Consider the following 15,295-nt stretch of genomic DNA (forward strand, 5'->3'; position numbering starts at 1 on the left):
AGGCACGAAGAAAAAGTTCAATTTTGGATGCATTCAACACGTATGAACCCCTCTACACAAGAAGATAATAATAATAAAAAAAAAAAGCATGCATGTTAATGATGTGCATCAAAAAAATTAACCAAAACCACTTATGCATCAAAAAGCCAAAACCACAAATAAATAATCTAAGAATTGAATTCTATCAAATATATATGAATATATATATATATATATATCTTGAGTTTCTAGATTCTATGATCAAACGTTTTCAGTTTAGTTTTTTTTTTAAATAATTAATTAAGACCTGATTATTAATTAATCATGATAACTAAAGTGAGAAATTAAGGTGGAAAAGATGCTGTGAATTTGACAATTACAATAACAACTACGAATGAATATTAATGAAATATTTCCCCAAAAAAAAAAAATTAATAAAACCATTTTTTACGTTAAAATTGATTGAACTTACTTTATATATATATATATATATATACCAGAAAGCACTTTTGTATACTAAAGAAACGTTTTCCTCTTGGTTAAAATATGTTATTTTATTGACCAAGTTGTTATTAAGAGAACGTCATTTCAAGGAAACTTTACCTTGGGCTGCTTCTAAACTGTCTATGAGAAAATTGAACCACTCATGCATATCCACAATCCACTCATTGATTAACAAACATAGCAATATCTATATCTGAAACAACAATAATAATTTTTTAAAAATTGGCAAAAGTATTAGCTGCACTACTAAACTAAACTTTACACAGTTATAACTCCTTCAATTTCTTAATTTACCCTTAATTCTCAAGGTTTTTACCTTCTTTTTTCTTTTTCTTTTTTTTTTTTATTTGGTCCTTCTTCTAAAGCTCAACTAAGAAACTCTTATTTTCCTCTTCTCCTTACTGTCACCGCTTCCTCTTCTCACCATATATATTTCAACTACTTTCTTCTTTTATGAAGTTTAATCAAAATTTTTATTTCCTTTTTCCTTTCAGTCCCAAGGAAATAACAAACTCACATAAAACCCAAATTGCACATAAAATTGATCTAATTTTTCTTTTATTTATTTATTTATTAGTTTTGTTGCCAAAAGTGAAAGAAAAAAAAAATGCTGTGGATTTGTGTGAAGCAATTTGATCAGATCCGAAAGCAAATAACAAAAATATTTTAGATTTTGATTTTAGAAATAGTAAACGTTTAAAGAATTATTTTTTTAAAAATGAAAATCTTAGAACCGCCCCAGTAGAAGACCACTGCGACAGCCAGCAGTGTACTGCAATTCTAGTGGCATGATATCGAACAATTTTTATTTGTTGGTAGATTTGTGAATGGTGTTAACGGAAAATAAAATTTCAAAAAGTAAAAAGCAATGACAGGATAATTTAGTAAAGTACAATTTATGAGGATGGTATAAAATCCAAATAGAATTGCCAAAAAAATTTCTTAAAATTATAAGATTCTCAAAACTTTGTTAAATTAGAAACTTACCTTCGAAAAATTTGTTATTACACAGACCTTTTCCAATATATATGTATATATATATGGACATATTCAGTTGAACCAGCCTTCATCCATACCTTACATTGCTACATTACTATTTACTACACTACATGAAAACCGAAAGAGTAGTACTACTACCTACATAACATTTGCTAAAATTCATCGAAGTTGTAATAACCTATAGACATCGTACCAGCAATTCTCGCTTCAGCTTGAGAAACTAATACAATATATATATTCATATTTAAACACTGAAAAATAAAATACAAAAAAAAAAATAAAAAAAATTAGAGTTCCATGTCTTCGTGGTAGTAGGAAACGGATAATATTTAGGATTTAGATATAGTACTATGTTCTTTGTCCATGTTATTGTTTTTTTATTCCGCGTGTCTTCATCTACTTGTTCTCCTTTATATATTAGATTAAATTAATTTTCACATGATTAAATATTGAAATGCACAAGTCACAGAGAACCCATTCATTCATGTGTACCGATTACATACGCAATGATGGGATCTCAATCACATCAGCACCTATAGAAAACTAATAAGTTTGTTGTAGTTGTGCTGAGGTCTATGGGTTTTGTACAGAAGTGGTTAGGTGGCATTAGGACTGTGATAAGTCTGTTAAGCCTGGATTATAAATATAAAATCTAGTTGTTATGGTTTTTTCTTTTTTTTTTTTGGGTGAATATCTAGGTGTTATCTTTGTTTATCTTTTTGTATCTGCATTATTAAATCGTATTACAATATAAAAAAACATAGACTTATTATTATTAGGGTGGTTAATGTTTTAGTTTGTTGTAAGAGGAAGATAGTCTAATTGCATGTCTTAAAAATTTGTTATCTAGTTTTATTTTTTTTAAAATAAAAATAAAAATTAAATAATGGGACAAAATGAATTTGGTTTTTTTTTTTTTTTTGGGTTATCTGAATGATCATTACCTTGTTTCTTTCTCATGATCAGAAGTATTATATTACCTTCTGCATATTTGCTATGAGAATCTCATCAAATTGCTATTAACAAAGAGTAGGATTGCCACATCCGTTGATGTGACTAAAATTTCTTAATTAATCGGGATGGCAGAGGCGACGGATTCCCTTTTTACATATATATATATATATATATAGTTCAGATTGGAACTAATCAATATGATGTGGACTAAAAATATATAAAAAAATATTAGATCATTAAATTCAAATGATTACTCAGACGGTTTAGATTATCAAAAAGCTCAAGTATCAAAAATTGCTAAAAATTACTTGCACCGAGCTTTTTTCTCCTCTGATTTCCATTCACACCACCCCTCCTCTCCTCTTCTTTTTTTATTCTCATTCGCACATTTCTCTTCTCTTATGGTGTTTTTTTCCCTCTGTTTCCACCACTGTCTCCAGCTTGCACGTAAGCCATTTTAGTCCTGTCACACCAAACTCAAACTTACCAAAAAAAATAAAAAAAGAAGAAGAAAAAAATTATTAAAAAATCAGAAAAAAATTACAAAAGAATTACTCCAAAAAAATTTCAAAAAACTTTTATTTCTTTTTCTCCTCTACGAAACAACCGCTCAAACTATCTCTCTTTGTATTTCTCTTTCGCTCTCTTAAAATTCTATAAAAAAATTTACCAAAAAAATTAAAAAAATTGTATAAGTCGATGCTATTGTTGATAATAGCGTTGGCTTTAATCATTTTTTATTTTTTTTTATTTTTTTTTCTTTGATATTTTTTTATGTAGTGATTTGTCATAAGTAATTTTAAAAGAGAGAAAGAGACTTTGCACATAAAGGGAGAAAAAAGATATAAAAGGTCGAAAGAGAACGAGGGAGAAAAAGGGGGATCCATATTCGACATATAATGGTACTTTTTTTAAAATATTATTTATTTGTCAATACCAATTCCAATTGTCCCGTGTGGATCCCTCTCTCTCTCCTCTTCTCTCTCTACCTTTACAAAAGAATTAAAAAAAGAAAAATAATAAACAAATTTACAAAAGCCAAGCAAAAGCGCTGGCTTTGGTAAACTTTCTAAATTTTTTGTTATTTTGCTTTTTTTTTTTAATTCTTTTGTAAAGGTAGAGAGAGAAAAGGGGGGAGAGAGAGAGTGGGACCCACATGGGACAATTGGTCAAAGACAAAAAAATAAAAATTGTCAAAGCCGAGGTTGTTATCAACAGAAGCGTCAGCTTATACAAATTTTTTTTTAAAATTTTTTTAATGGAATTTTAAAAGAGAAAAAGAGAAATACCTAGAGAGAGAGAGAGAGAGAGAGAGAGAGTTTGCACGGTTGTTTCGTAGAGGAGTAAAAAGAAATAAAAGTTTTTGTGAATTGTTTTTTTAATTTTTTGGATTTTTTGAGTAATTTTTTATTTTTTTCTAATTTTTTAATATATATATATATACTTTTTTTTTTGGGTAAGTTTGAATTTAATAATAGGGTTAGAACAGTTTGGATGCGAGTTGGAAATGGAGATGCGAGCTTTAATTTGCAAATTTATTTAATTGTCAACAATAAATTAATTAATATCCCTAAAACCATAAAGCGCACATATATATATATATATACGTATATATGTCTGTGTGCATACGCGTGCACACATCACTAATTGAATTTAATTTAATTAAAGTTTTTGTTAGAATCGGTAATTTAAATTTTTTTAATTTGATTCGAAAAGTTCATGGTGCATCTGTTACAGATGAAATATATTTTGAGAGAAAAAATAAGATTCTGTGATAGTAGCAGAGGTCAAAGGCTAATAGGTCTGAGACCGTAGTCCATCATTGAGCACCGATAAGGTGCGGGGGCAATGGCCCCATGGTATGGATCTTTCTAATTTTTAGTTTATTCCGTCTGTATAATATATATATATATATATTTTTTTTGGGTCGTATTTATTTTGAGGGTTTTAATCATTCTATTTTGCTTATCTTTTGTACCAATTTTCATTAATAAAAGTTTGTTTTTTGTGGTTCATGATTTTTTTCTGTTAAAAATTTTCCACATAAATCTGTGTGTTTTATTTTATTTTTTTATTGCTATTATTTTATTCTATTTTTCGTAACAGTTTCCTTGACAGAAAAAAAGTAAGCATGAATTAATTAATGCACAATACTGTCATATTATTAGGAATAAATGGTCTAATACAAAGTTTTAATTCAACTTCGGATAGAGTAATTCTTAAATATCAATTCCATGGATGTGTTATATATACAATAATAACACCAGGCTTACATTTTACAATACCCAAAAAGCTGGACAAATTAAATGTTATTTGAACAGGGAAGATCAGACTAATATCAATGACTTTTCTCTTGTCCATTCTTCAAAACGATAATGCAATAACTCTTTTATGTCCATTCTTCAAAACTCAAAAAAGTCTTTTTTTTTTTTTTTTTTGGCTAAAACTCAAAAAAGTCTTCTTAATTCCTTCAGATCCGTCCCAACATGTGAAAAATTGACACTGAGAACAATGCTCCAGAAATGCTTACACAGTGAAACTTTGACAAAAATTTTCTTTAATTTGCTCATAGATACAGATCCACCTTGGATATGGCTATCGCGGCATATTATTAACCAAATACATTTTTGTGGCTCTAAGTTAGCTTTTTTTTTTTTTTTTCTCTTTTTTTGGGTGGGGGGGTGGGTGTAAATGGTTCTAAGTTAGCTTAGTCAACCCACTTTTTAACCATTTCTTATGGACAATGGCTCTTTTGACAAATATAATAGGGATATTCAGAGACTTCAACCACATTTTACTCTCAACGATAACTACTGCACATATATCGAGATGATCATTCTCCTATAAAAACAAAATTGGATGCCATAAGGATTTTTATTATAAGCCATTAGATTATTTTAAGTGTGGAAACTCGAAGATATATGTATATATGTATATATGTATAGGATTTATGCAAGTTTAATAAAATATTAAAATTTTAAAAGTGCAAAATAAGCCTGTTAAAATCAATATAAATTTTACATATTTCTAAATTTTAATGTTTGAAACAATTAAAAGGCTAATTGAAAAGATTATGGTAGTTTTCCATCACGATGATCGTGGGCTAGAAAATTTCTATATTTCAATATTCATCATAGCTTAAAATATCAAAAAATATATATTTTTTTTTTAAGTTTTGTAAAATTTGTATTTTTTAAACATATGGAAAATAAATTTAGTTTCTAAATGGAAACATATATAATTTTTATAATATTCACTAAAATTTTTTATATTTCTTTATAATTTTCATGAAAATTTCCGTTATAATATCCATATTAAATTCTTCACAATTTAGTTAAAAAAATTTATAATTTTAAGAAATTTTAGTGAAATTTTTATAAAAATTTTGAAAATATTTATAATTTTTTTATTAAAAAATTTTATAAATATTATTGATGTTCGTAAAACTATTAGCCAAATGAACATGATTGATATATTTTTTTTAACTTTTTAATCGTCTTTCAATAATTAAGCAAATATAAATAACAAATTCACATTTAACAAATAATATCTAAAATTATACTAAATAAGTCTACCTACATATTCTTAGAGAAAATTAGAGTCACAAGTTACAAGTTTCCTTATTTATTAGTATATACATATATTTTTTTACAATAATAAATTTAATATTTGTATAAATGCTATAAAGCAAATAAAAATTAGAATATATACAAAAATTGAAGGATATTTAGATAATATATTCTCTGCAAACTTATCTATCAAATAATCATATCAATGGTATATTAACATTTAAAATATATGCATCTTTTAATAATTATTTTTTATATTTTACATATTAAAATAAGAATAGAAAAAATATAAACAATTTTCAACCATTCAAAAGTTTTTTGTAGTATTAAAATTATATTTATGAGATATAATGTAATTGTAATAATTATTTTATACATCTTAATTAATATGTATTTTTGTGCCTATTTTTTTATTAATAATAATATATTTATAACCATTAACGTTTAATATAAATCGATTGATTATGAAAAATATAATATTCATTCAATATTTTTACAATTTTTATTTGATAATTAATTAATTAATTAAGCTAATATTAAAGTTTCAATAAAAAATTTTATTTTTTTAAAATAATTCTTTTATCAATTTCCACAATTTTTTATGAATTTTATTAATATTCGATAATTTTTTATAATCTATTGATATTTCTATATTTTGAACCTTTAATATTTTCATCGATATCGAAATTTGAACATTATATTCAATACATTAATTATTCTATATTTTTCTACTTTTATATTTTTCTTTTTTAATTATTTTTCCTAGCATTGAGCAAAAACAATGAATTAGTAGAAGAAGAAAAAAGCAAGAAACTTTTGTAAGAAATAAAGTTAAGCTGTTCCAGGAAAAAAATAAATAAATAAGAGAGAAGGAGAAAGCAAATTGAATATGAAAGTCTACTGTGAGATTGAGAAGAAGGAAAATAAGGTGCTGTGCATGAGTGGTCCAGTTTTAGGAAGAAATTGTCAATTTCCTACGCAAGTTGCACAAGTAAGTAAAAGGCAATATATACAAGCAAAGTTATTTCCCAGTCTGCGCGTATATATACACACACAGAATTATGAGCTGTATAAAAAACTCTAAATATGATTATGTGTATAACAGTCGCCATCAGCAACTAAATACTTAACCAAGAATAATCAATTACTTCAAAAAATGTTCAATTTTCTTACAATCTTCTTACTTAATTTGAAAGATTGTTTCATGGTTTTGATTACCATATTACTCATCAATTGCCATCCTAATCCTTTTGGTATTATTTGTTACCTTGTAAAATTGACATAACGGATCCATATGCTTGTACAAATAGCTATCATATATTTCTGTTGACATGATATGGTATCTAGAAATTATTCAAACCAATGTAAAAGAGGGCAAGGATATTATAATTCAATAAAAGTTTTTTTTGTGAAAATACACGCCAATTCTAAACCTTAAATGGTACGCTACTACTTTATTATTAACAATAAATTAAATTTTTAAATTTATTATTGTTGATGTATCCCTTATGAAATAGGATTGACGCATGTGTGACTGAGTTGTATAAATATAATAGTTTAATTTATGTAATATACTATCGGAAAATCTCCATATATATATATATATATATGTAAATTATATAATGGATTGTTGAATAATGTATTTTCTTTGACATTTTGGAAGAAAAGCAAATATAACAAGACCTTCCAGGATACTCAATAAACCTACTCCCACCTTTTCAGCAAAAAAAAAACCTACTCCCACCTATATAGTTTGTGGCATCCACAGAAGGTTTCGTTATCCATCATGATCTTCTACTACCACTGCTACTTTTTCTTCCCTCTTTAGATTAATCTATATTATTATATTTTCGTGGGTTTATGATTAATTTATCACTAATTGGGTATTTGAACACATTTACTACTACTTTTTAATTATTAATTTGCTTTCTCTCTTATCATTTTTTCTTTTTTTGGCACTGTGCGCAAGCGTTGAAAACACAAAGAAGTGGCCCTCTCTTTAATAAAACACAAACATATGACCTTTTGCTTTTCTTTTCTTTTCTTTTTTTAATAAAACAAATAACTCCCGTAGTCAAAATCTGTCGGCGTTATTGAGGATCGTTGACAAACACCATATTATTGAGATTGAGTAATGTTAACAAATTTTATGATATATTATATGCAATACATATGAATAGACAAATATGATATATATTTTATATAATATGTCGCTTACAGGTACGGGTTTATATAACAGTGCCGCCTTTCCTACTCACACATTGTCCACTTAAAAACGCTTCTCTTCTTCAACTCTCTCATCATAGGCATACCTCGCGAAGTTGTCTTCTGCATATTTCTGTGTCTATCTATCTATATCTATATATATGTATAAACTCTTCTTGGTCTTTCATTTCTTGAGCTACAAGTCTTCTTGAACTTTATGTTTTAGTTCATCAAAACTTTGTTCATCTATTATCATATAGTATCATAGCAATCATTTTTTCTGTTTTAGTAATATACAAAAACAGCCAAAAATTAGCTAATTAAGCTAAAGCAAAGCTCTTTCTTTGTAAATTAAAAAAACAAAAATTAAGCTAAAGATTTAAACTCTTCTATATATATGTATAAACTGTTCTTGGTCTCACATTTCTTGATCTGCAAGTCTTCTTGAACTTTATGTTTTAGCTCATCAAAACTTTGTTCATCTATTATCGTATAGTATTATACCAATCATTTTTTCTTTTTTAGCAATATACAAAGACAGCCAAAAATTAGCTAATTAAGCTAAACTTTTGCGTATCGAATGGACGTCGTAAAAGCGAAATGGAAGAAGAATTTGTTCTGCAAGGCATGGGAGAGGTGTCTTTCACTTGGAAATGGAGGCTCATCATCATCATCAAGCTCTTTGATGAATTTATTGAGAAGATGCAGAACAACACCATCAGAGAGGAAACAGAAGCGAAAAGTGGCTCCGAGAGGTTGTTTTTCAGTATATGTTGGGGAGCTGAAACAGAGATTTGTGGTTAAGGCAGAGTTGGCTAACCATCCTTTGTTCAAGATGCTTTTAGAGGATGCTGAAATGGAATATGGGTTTAATAGTGAAGGTCCTATATTGCTTGACTGTGATGTTGATTTGTTCTATAAGGTACTTGCAGAGATGGAGAGCGGTGATGAAGATTTTGCAGCAAGTCCTAATTGTAGCTCAGTTCTTCTTAGTCCATGTCGTTCAAACTATAGCAGAATTAGTAATGGTTATGGAAATTATACGGCTTTCAATCACATTTGAGAGTTTATTAGATCTTTAATTTGTTTATAGTGTTTTTTTATTTTTTATTTTTATTTATTTATTTATTATTTTTTCTATAGTTTGTAATCTTAGCTTGTAAATAGAAATTGATAAAAAAAAAAAGACTTAATTTGCATATAATAATTATATATTTATATATAATTTGCTTCATGGTCCCTCCCTCTATTTTTATGCCCAAATAACATATTTAGAAAATAATAATAATAAATAAATAAATACACTAATCTTTTTTTTTTTGGGGAAAACAGTACAAAAATCTATTTGACTTAAAATAAATCTAAAAATTCCCCCTGAACTGAAAATTATTAGCTATTAGCAGCGCATGATTCTTTTTCTTTTCTTTTCTTTTTTTTTTTAATAAAATAAATAGTTTATTTGTATTAGAACATATATATATATATAAAAGAGATTCAGAATATATGAATGTCATAGTAATAACTCCAGTTTATGCGTACTTAACATTTTATAGTTTCTAATTAATACTATTAGTTTAACTTTAGAATTTTACTTCTATGACTTTTGAGTCTTCATTTAAGAATAATGTAAGTTTGGATTGTTATACCAATATATATAAAAGTTTGGATTGAAAAAAATTAAAAGTTGATGATCTAGTTCCAAATAAATGTTAAAAGTAATAATAAGAGTAGCAGTAGCAGATAACATGAACAGTTTTATTAATAATATAAGATTAAATTAATTTACATGACTGGATATTGAAACGCACAATTCAAAAGAACCCATTTATTCATGTATATACTTCAAAGAATTTCAAAAAGAACTTGGTTCAAGAATACTATGCACATCACCGATTACACACAGCTGAGCCCTAATTGTGAATTGGAAAAAAAAAAAAAAAAAAAAAGAAGGAAAAAATTGGATGGTGCCTCAAGAATCCTCTACATACAGCTCTAGATCAAGATCAAGAAAAGTTTCCACATCAGCAATGAATTTCCCAAAACCGGCTAACCGAAAAACGGTTAACAGGGTGGTCTGAGTCAGCTTCCACATCAGCAACTATAATCTTTTCGGTGTGTTAAGTCTGCTGAAGTTGTGCTGATGTGTATGAATCTGTTACAGAAGCGGTTAGACGGGTATTAGGACTGTGATATGAGTCCTTTAAGCCTGGATTATAGATACGTCAAGATTTCTGATTAATACAATACAGAAATGTTCTTCTTCTTCTATTTTCTATCTGCCTTATTAAATCCTATGAAAATATAACTAAAAAACAAGTCTTTTTATTAATTGGTACCACTTGGGGGATTCTTAGGTATGTTGTTATTAGGGCAGTTAATGCTTTAGTTTGTTATATGTATAAAAAAATCTCATGGACCGAAGCACCATGGGAAATTTGCTATGGTCTAATTATAGTCACATTATGTTATTCTGTCTTTTTACTTTCGTGAAGTTTATTTACACCCAAAATATATATATGTACAATTTTCCTCTAAGTGCAGTGTATATATATATATATATATGTATAAAAAAATCTTATGGTGTAAATTTCTCTATTTTTTTTATCATGCAGATAATAAAAAAAATAATAATTTTAACCTTCATTTTTATATAATAATATTCATGACATTTGTTTTTCCCTAAAAAATCATCATTTTTTAGAACATTTCCATGATAAAAAGATATAAATGGGTTTCAATTAGTCGGTACTATACATGGACTTCTATATATATATAAAAAAATTCTATGATACATACGGTCCATACGCCGGATCTACAGTATTGATAATGATTTTTGAAAAAATTATCTTCAATACTATCTCTGTATGATAATATTAATGATAATTTTTTTAAAAATCATCATTAATATTGCAGGTCTGCATGCGGAAGGTACATACCATAGACGGACTATGTGTGTATATATATAAATATATATTCCATTAGTGGGCTTGGTTTATGTAAATATTTGGGTTGGGTCCTCTGCTAAATGGGTTTAGTGTTCACATAGACCCCAAAAAAAAAAGTCTTTGGGCCTTGTGTTAAGCTCACGGTTCGACATTGGTGTCTCTGGAGTTCCTACTAGAGCAACTAGACCATGAATTAAATTTGTTTTCTAATAATTTTTTTTTATTAAAAATGAATAATGGGAAGAAATGATATTCCAATATATTATTTTAAGCACTAGCGTAGCTACAACACAGCATTTCAAATAGGAAGGGAGACATAGAGACAAATAGACAAAGGCTTTTAGCCTAGCTATTATTTTTATATTCAATTAGAAGTGTTGAAATCCTTTTATTGAATAAAAAAATTAATAAGGTTTGTGGTATTAGTTGGATTCATCAATGGGGGGTCACCTTCTAAGAATGTTCCTTGAATTGTAAGCGTGGTTCCACATTTTTCTTGGCTGGCTGCACTTAAACAACCCACCAATTTTCAGGCACCAAGAAAGTGCACTTGTCGATGCATTCAACATACATAAACCACTCTACTCAAAAAGATAATAATAAATAAAAATAATAAATGTGAATGTTATGCATCAAAAAATTAACCAAAACCACTTATGCATCAAAAAGCCAAAACCACAAATAAATATTCTAAGAATTGAATTCTATCAAATATACATAAACACACACACACACACACATATATATATATATATATATATACACATCTTGATTTTTTAGATTCCATGATCCTGAAACGTTTTCAGTTTAGTTCTTTAAAAAATAATTAATTAAAACCTGATCATCAATTAATTATGATAATTAAAGTGAGAAATTAACGTAAAAAAATGTTGTGAAATTGGCATTTACAATAACAACTATGAATGATTTAATGAAATATTTTTCCCAAAAAAAAAAAAAAGTTATGATTTATGAAACCATTTTTTACGTTAAATTTGATAGAAATTTACTGTAAAAGCGGATTAATAATGAAACGTTTTGTCACTGGGTAGAATATGTTCTTTTATTGACTAAGTTGTTATTAAGAGAACGTCTTTTCATGGAAACTTTACCTTGGCTTGCTTCAAAATCATCTGTGAAAAAATTGAACCATTCATGTATATCCACAGTCCACTCACTGATTAACAAACATCGCAATATCTATCTCTGCAAGAACAATAATAATTTTTAAAAAAATTGACAAAAATATTAATTGCACTACTAAAAACTACCTTTAATTCTCAAGGTTTTTACGTTTTTCTTTCAAAAAACTTTGGTCCTTCTTCTAAAGCTCAACTAAGAAAATTATTTTTCCTCCTCCTCTTCGCTGTCACCGCTTTCTCTTCTATTTTTTTAATTAATTTATTATTATTATTATTGTTTTGTTTTTATTCTGTTGCCAAAAGTGAAATAAAAAAAATGCTGTGGATTTGTATGAAGCAATTTGTACAGATCCAAAAGCAAATAACAATAATATTTTAAATTTTAATTTCAGAAATAATAAACGTTTAAAAAATTATTTACAAAAAAAAAGAAATGAAAATTCTGGAACCGCAGAAGACCACTGCGACAGTCAGCAGTTTACTGCAATTCTAATGGCATGATATGGAGCGATTTTTATTTGTTGGTAGATCTGTGGATGGTGTTAAAGAGAAAATAAAATTTCGAAAAGGAAAAAGCAATGAAAGAATAATTTAATAAATTATCATTTATAAAGATGGTATAGAATCCAAATAGAATTGTAAAAAGAATTTTTCAAGATCATAAGATTTTCAAAACTTTGTTAAATTAGAAACTTAAATTGGAAAATTTTGTTATTACATGTAATTTTCCCAATATATATATATATATTCGATTGAACCAGCCTTCATCCATGCCTTACATTACTACATTATTATTTACTAAACTACAAAAAAACCGGAACAGTAGCACTACTACCTACACAGCATTTGCTAAACTTCATCGAAGTTGTGATAACCTATAGACGTCGTATCAGCAATTCTAGCTTCAGCTTGAGAAACTATACAATGTGTATATTCATGTTTAAACATTGAAAAAAAAAATACAAAAAATAAAAATAAAAATAAAAACAATTAGAGTTCCATGTCTTGGCAGTCGCAGGAAACGGATAATATTTTGGATTTAGATATAGTACCATGTTCTTTGTCCATTCTATTGTTTTTTTAATTTTTATTTTTTTTATTCCACGTATCCCATCTACCTTGCTCTCTTTTATACATTAGATTAAATTAATTTAACATGATTAAACATGGTACAGTACCATGTTCTTCGTCCATTCATGTATACTGATTGCATACTCATATTATAGCCATAACAGAGAATCTCAGTCACATCAGCACCTATAGACAACCAATAAGATTGTTGTAGTTGTGCTGATATCTATGGGTTTTGTACAGAAGTGGTTAGGTGGTATTAGGACTGTGAGAAGCCTGTTAAGCCTGGATTATAAATATAAAATCTGGGAGTTATTTTTTTTTAATTATTTTGGGGTGAATATCTAGGTGTTGTTTTTGTTTGTCTTAATGTATCTGCATTATTACAACGTAAAAAAGCAGAGACTTATTAGGGTAGTCAATGTTTTAGTTTGTTGTAAGAGGAAGATAGTCTAATTACGGTTTATGTTAATGTTATTCTATCCGTACTTTTGGTAAAGTTTAATTACAGCAGAAAAAAGAAAATAAATATATACTTTTTTTTTTTTTTCCCTCCAAATGTGATATATATGGATTCCATAAGTGGGCTTGGGTTACCTAACCATTTGAGTTGGTCCTTTAGTAAATGGGTTTGGTTTTCTAACATGTGTTTTGTGTGAGAAAACAAGATAGAAAATGAGGTTCTCTGACCCAATATGGGGAATCCCAATCTGGTCTCAGCTCCTAATAAACAGGGAATGAAACCGGGACGAGGAATGGGAAATGTCACCAAACAAAAGACTTTTTTTTTTTTTGGCCCCCTGAAAATAATAATCTAAAACTCAGCGATATTAGTATTTAGCAAGGTACTAAAAAAATTTATTCATCAAGTCCAAGCTGCAAATGAATATTCTATTGTATTGTTGAAAGCACTAGCATAACTACAACCTAACATTTCAAAGGGGAAGGGAGATATAGAGACAAACAAACAACGGCTTTTGGTGAAAATGCTGAAGACTAGCTACCTATTATTTTTATATTCAATATTAGAAGTATTGAATAGAATATTATCCTTTGAATTGAATAAAAATTTAATAAGGTGTGTGGTATTAATTAGTTAAATTTATCACTTGGGGGTCACCTTCTAAGAATGTTCTTTGAACTGTAAGCATGATCATAGCAGGTTCCTCAGTTTGGTTGGCTGGCTCCACTTAAACAACCCACCAACTTTCAGGCACCAAGAAAGTTCAATTTTGGAGCATTCAACATGTATACCTCTCTCCTCAATAAGATAATAATAAATGTGAATGTTGTGCGTCAAAAAATTAACCAAAACCACTTATGCATCAAAAAGCCAAAACCACAAATAAATAATCTAAGAATTTAACTCTATCCAATAAATAAATAATATATATATATATATATATACATCTTGAGTTTCTAGATTCTATGATCCTGAAACGTTTTCAGTTTAGTTTAAAACCTGATCATCAATTAATCATGACAATTAAAGGGAGAAATTAAGGTGAAAAAAAAAAATGCCGTGAATTTGGCATTTATAATAACAACTATGAATGATTAATGAAATATTTTCCAAAAGAAAAAAAAAATGGAATGATTAATGAAACCATTTTCTACGTTAAAATTGATAGAAGTTACTGTGTTCATACCAGAAGGCGGATTAACAAAAGGCATTTGTCACTAAAGAAACGTTTTCTTGCAGGGTAAAAGATGTTCTTTTATTGACCAAATTGTTATGATGAGAGCGTCTTTCATGGAAACTTCACCTTGGGCTGCTTCAAAACCCTATGTTAGAAAATTGAACCATTCATGCATTTCCACATTCCAATCATTGTTTAAACAAACATAGCAATATCGATCTGAAACAGCTATAATAATTTTTTTTTTTAAATGGAAAACTTTTAATTTAAAATTAACTAAGGAATCT

The 15,295-nt window shown here is 27.7% G+C and overlaps 1 protein-coding gene across 1 annotated transcript; it reads left to right on the top strand.

Annotated features, from left to right (window-relative positions):
• The first annotated feature begins 8,261 nt into the window (after positions 1-8,261).
• LOC107403462 (auxin-responsive protein SAUR71) lies at positions 8,262-9,404 on the top strand. The gene has a single exon (XM_016010348.4). It carries the CDS (start codon positions 8,791-8,793, stop codon positions 9,271-9,273), a length of 483 nt encoding a protein of 160 aa, XP_015865834.3. The 5' UTR covers positions 8,262-8,790; the 3' UTR covers positions 9,274-9,404.
• Positions 9,405-15,295: the final 5,891 nt, after the last annotated feature.

Source organism: Ziziphus jujuba, chromosome 2 (genome assembly GCF_031755915.1).
Source record: "Ziziphus jujuba cultivar Dongzao chromosome 2, ASM3175591v1".
NCBI lineage: Eukaryota > Viridiplantae > Streptophyta > Magnoliopsida > Rosales > Rhamnaceae > Ziziphus > Ziziphus jujuba.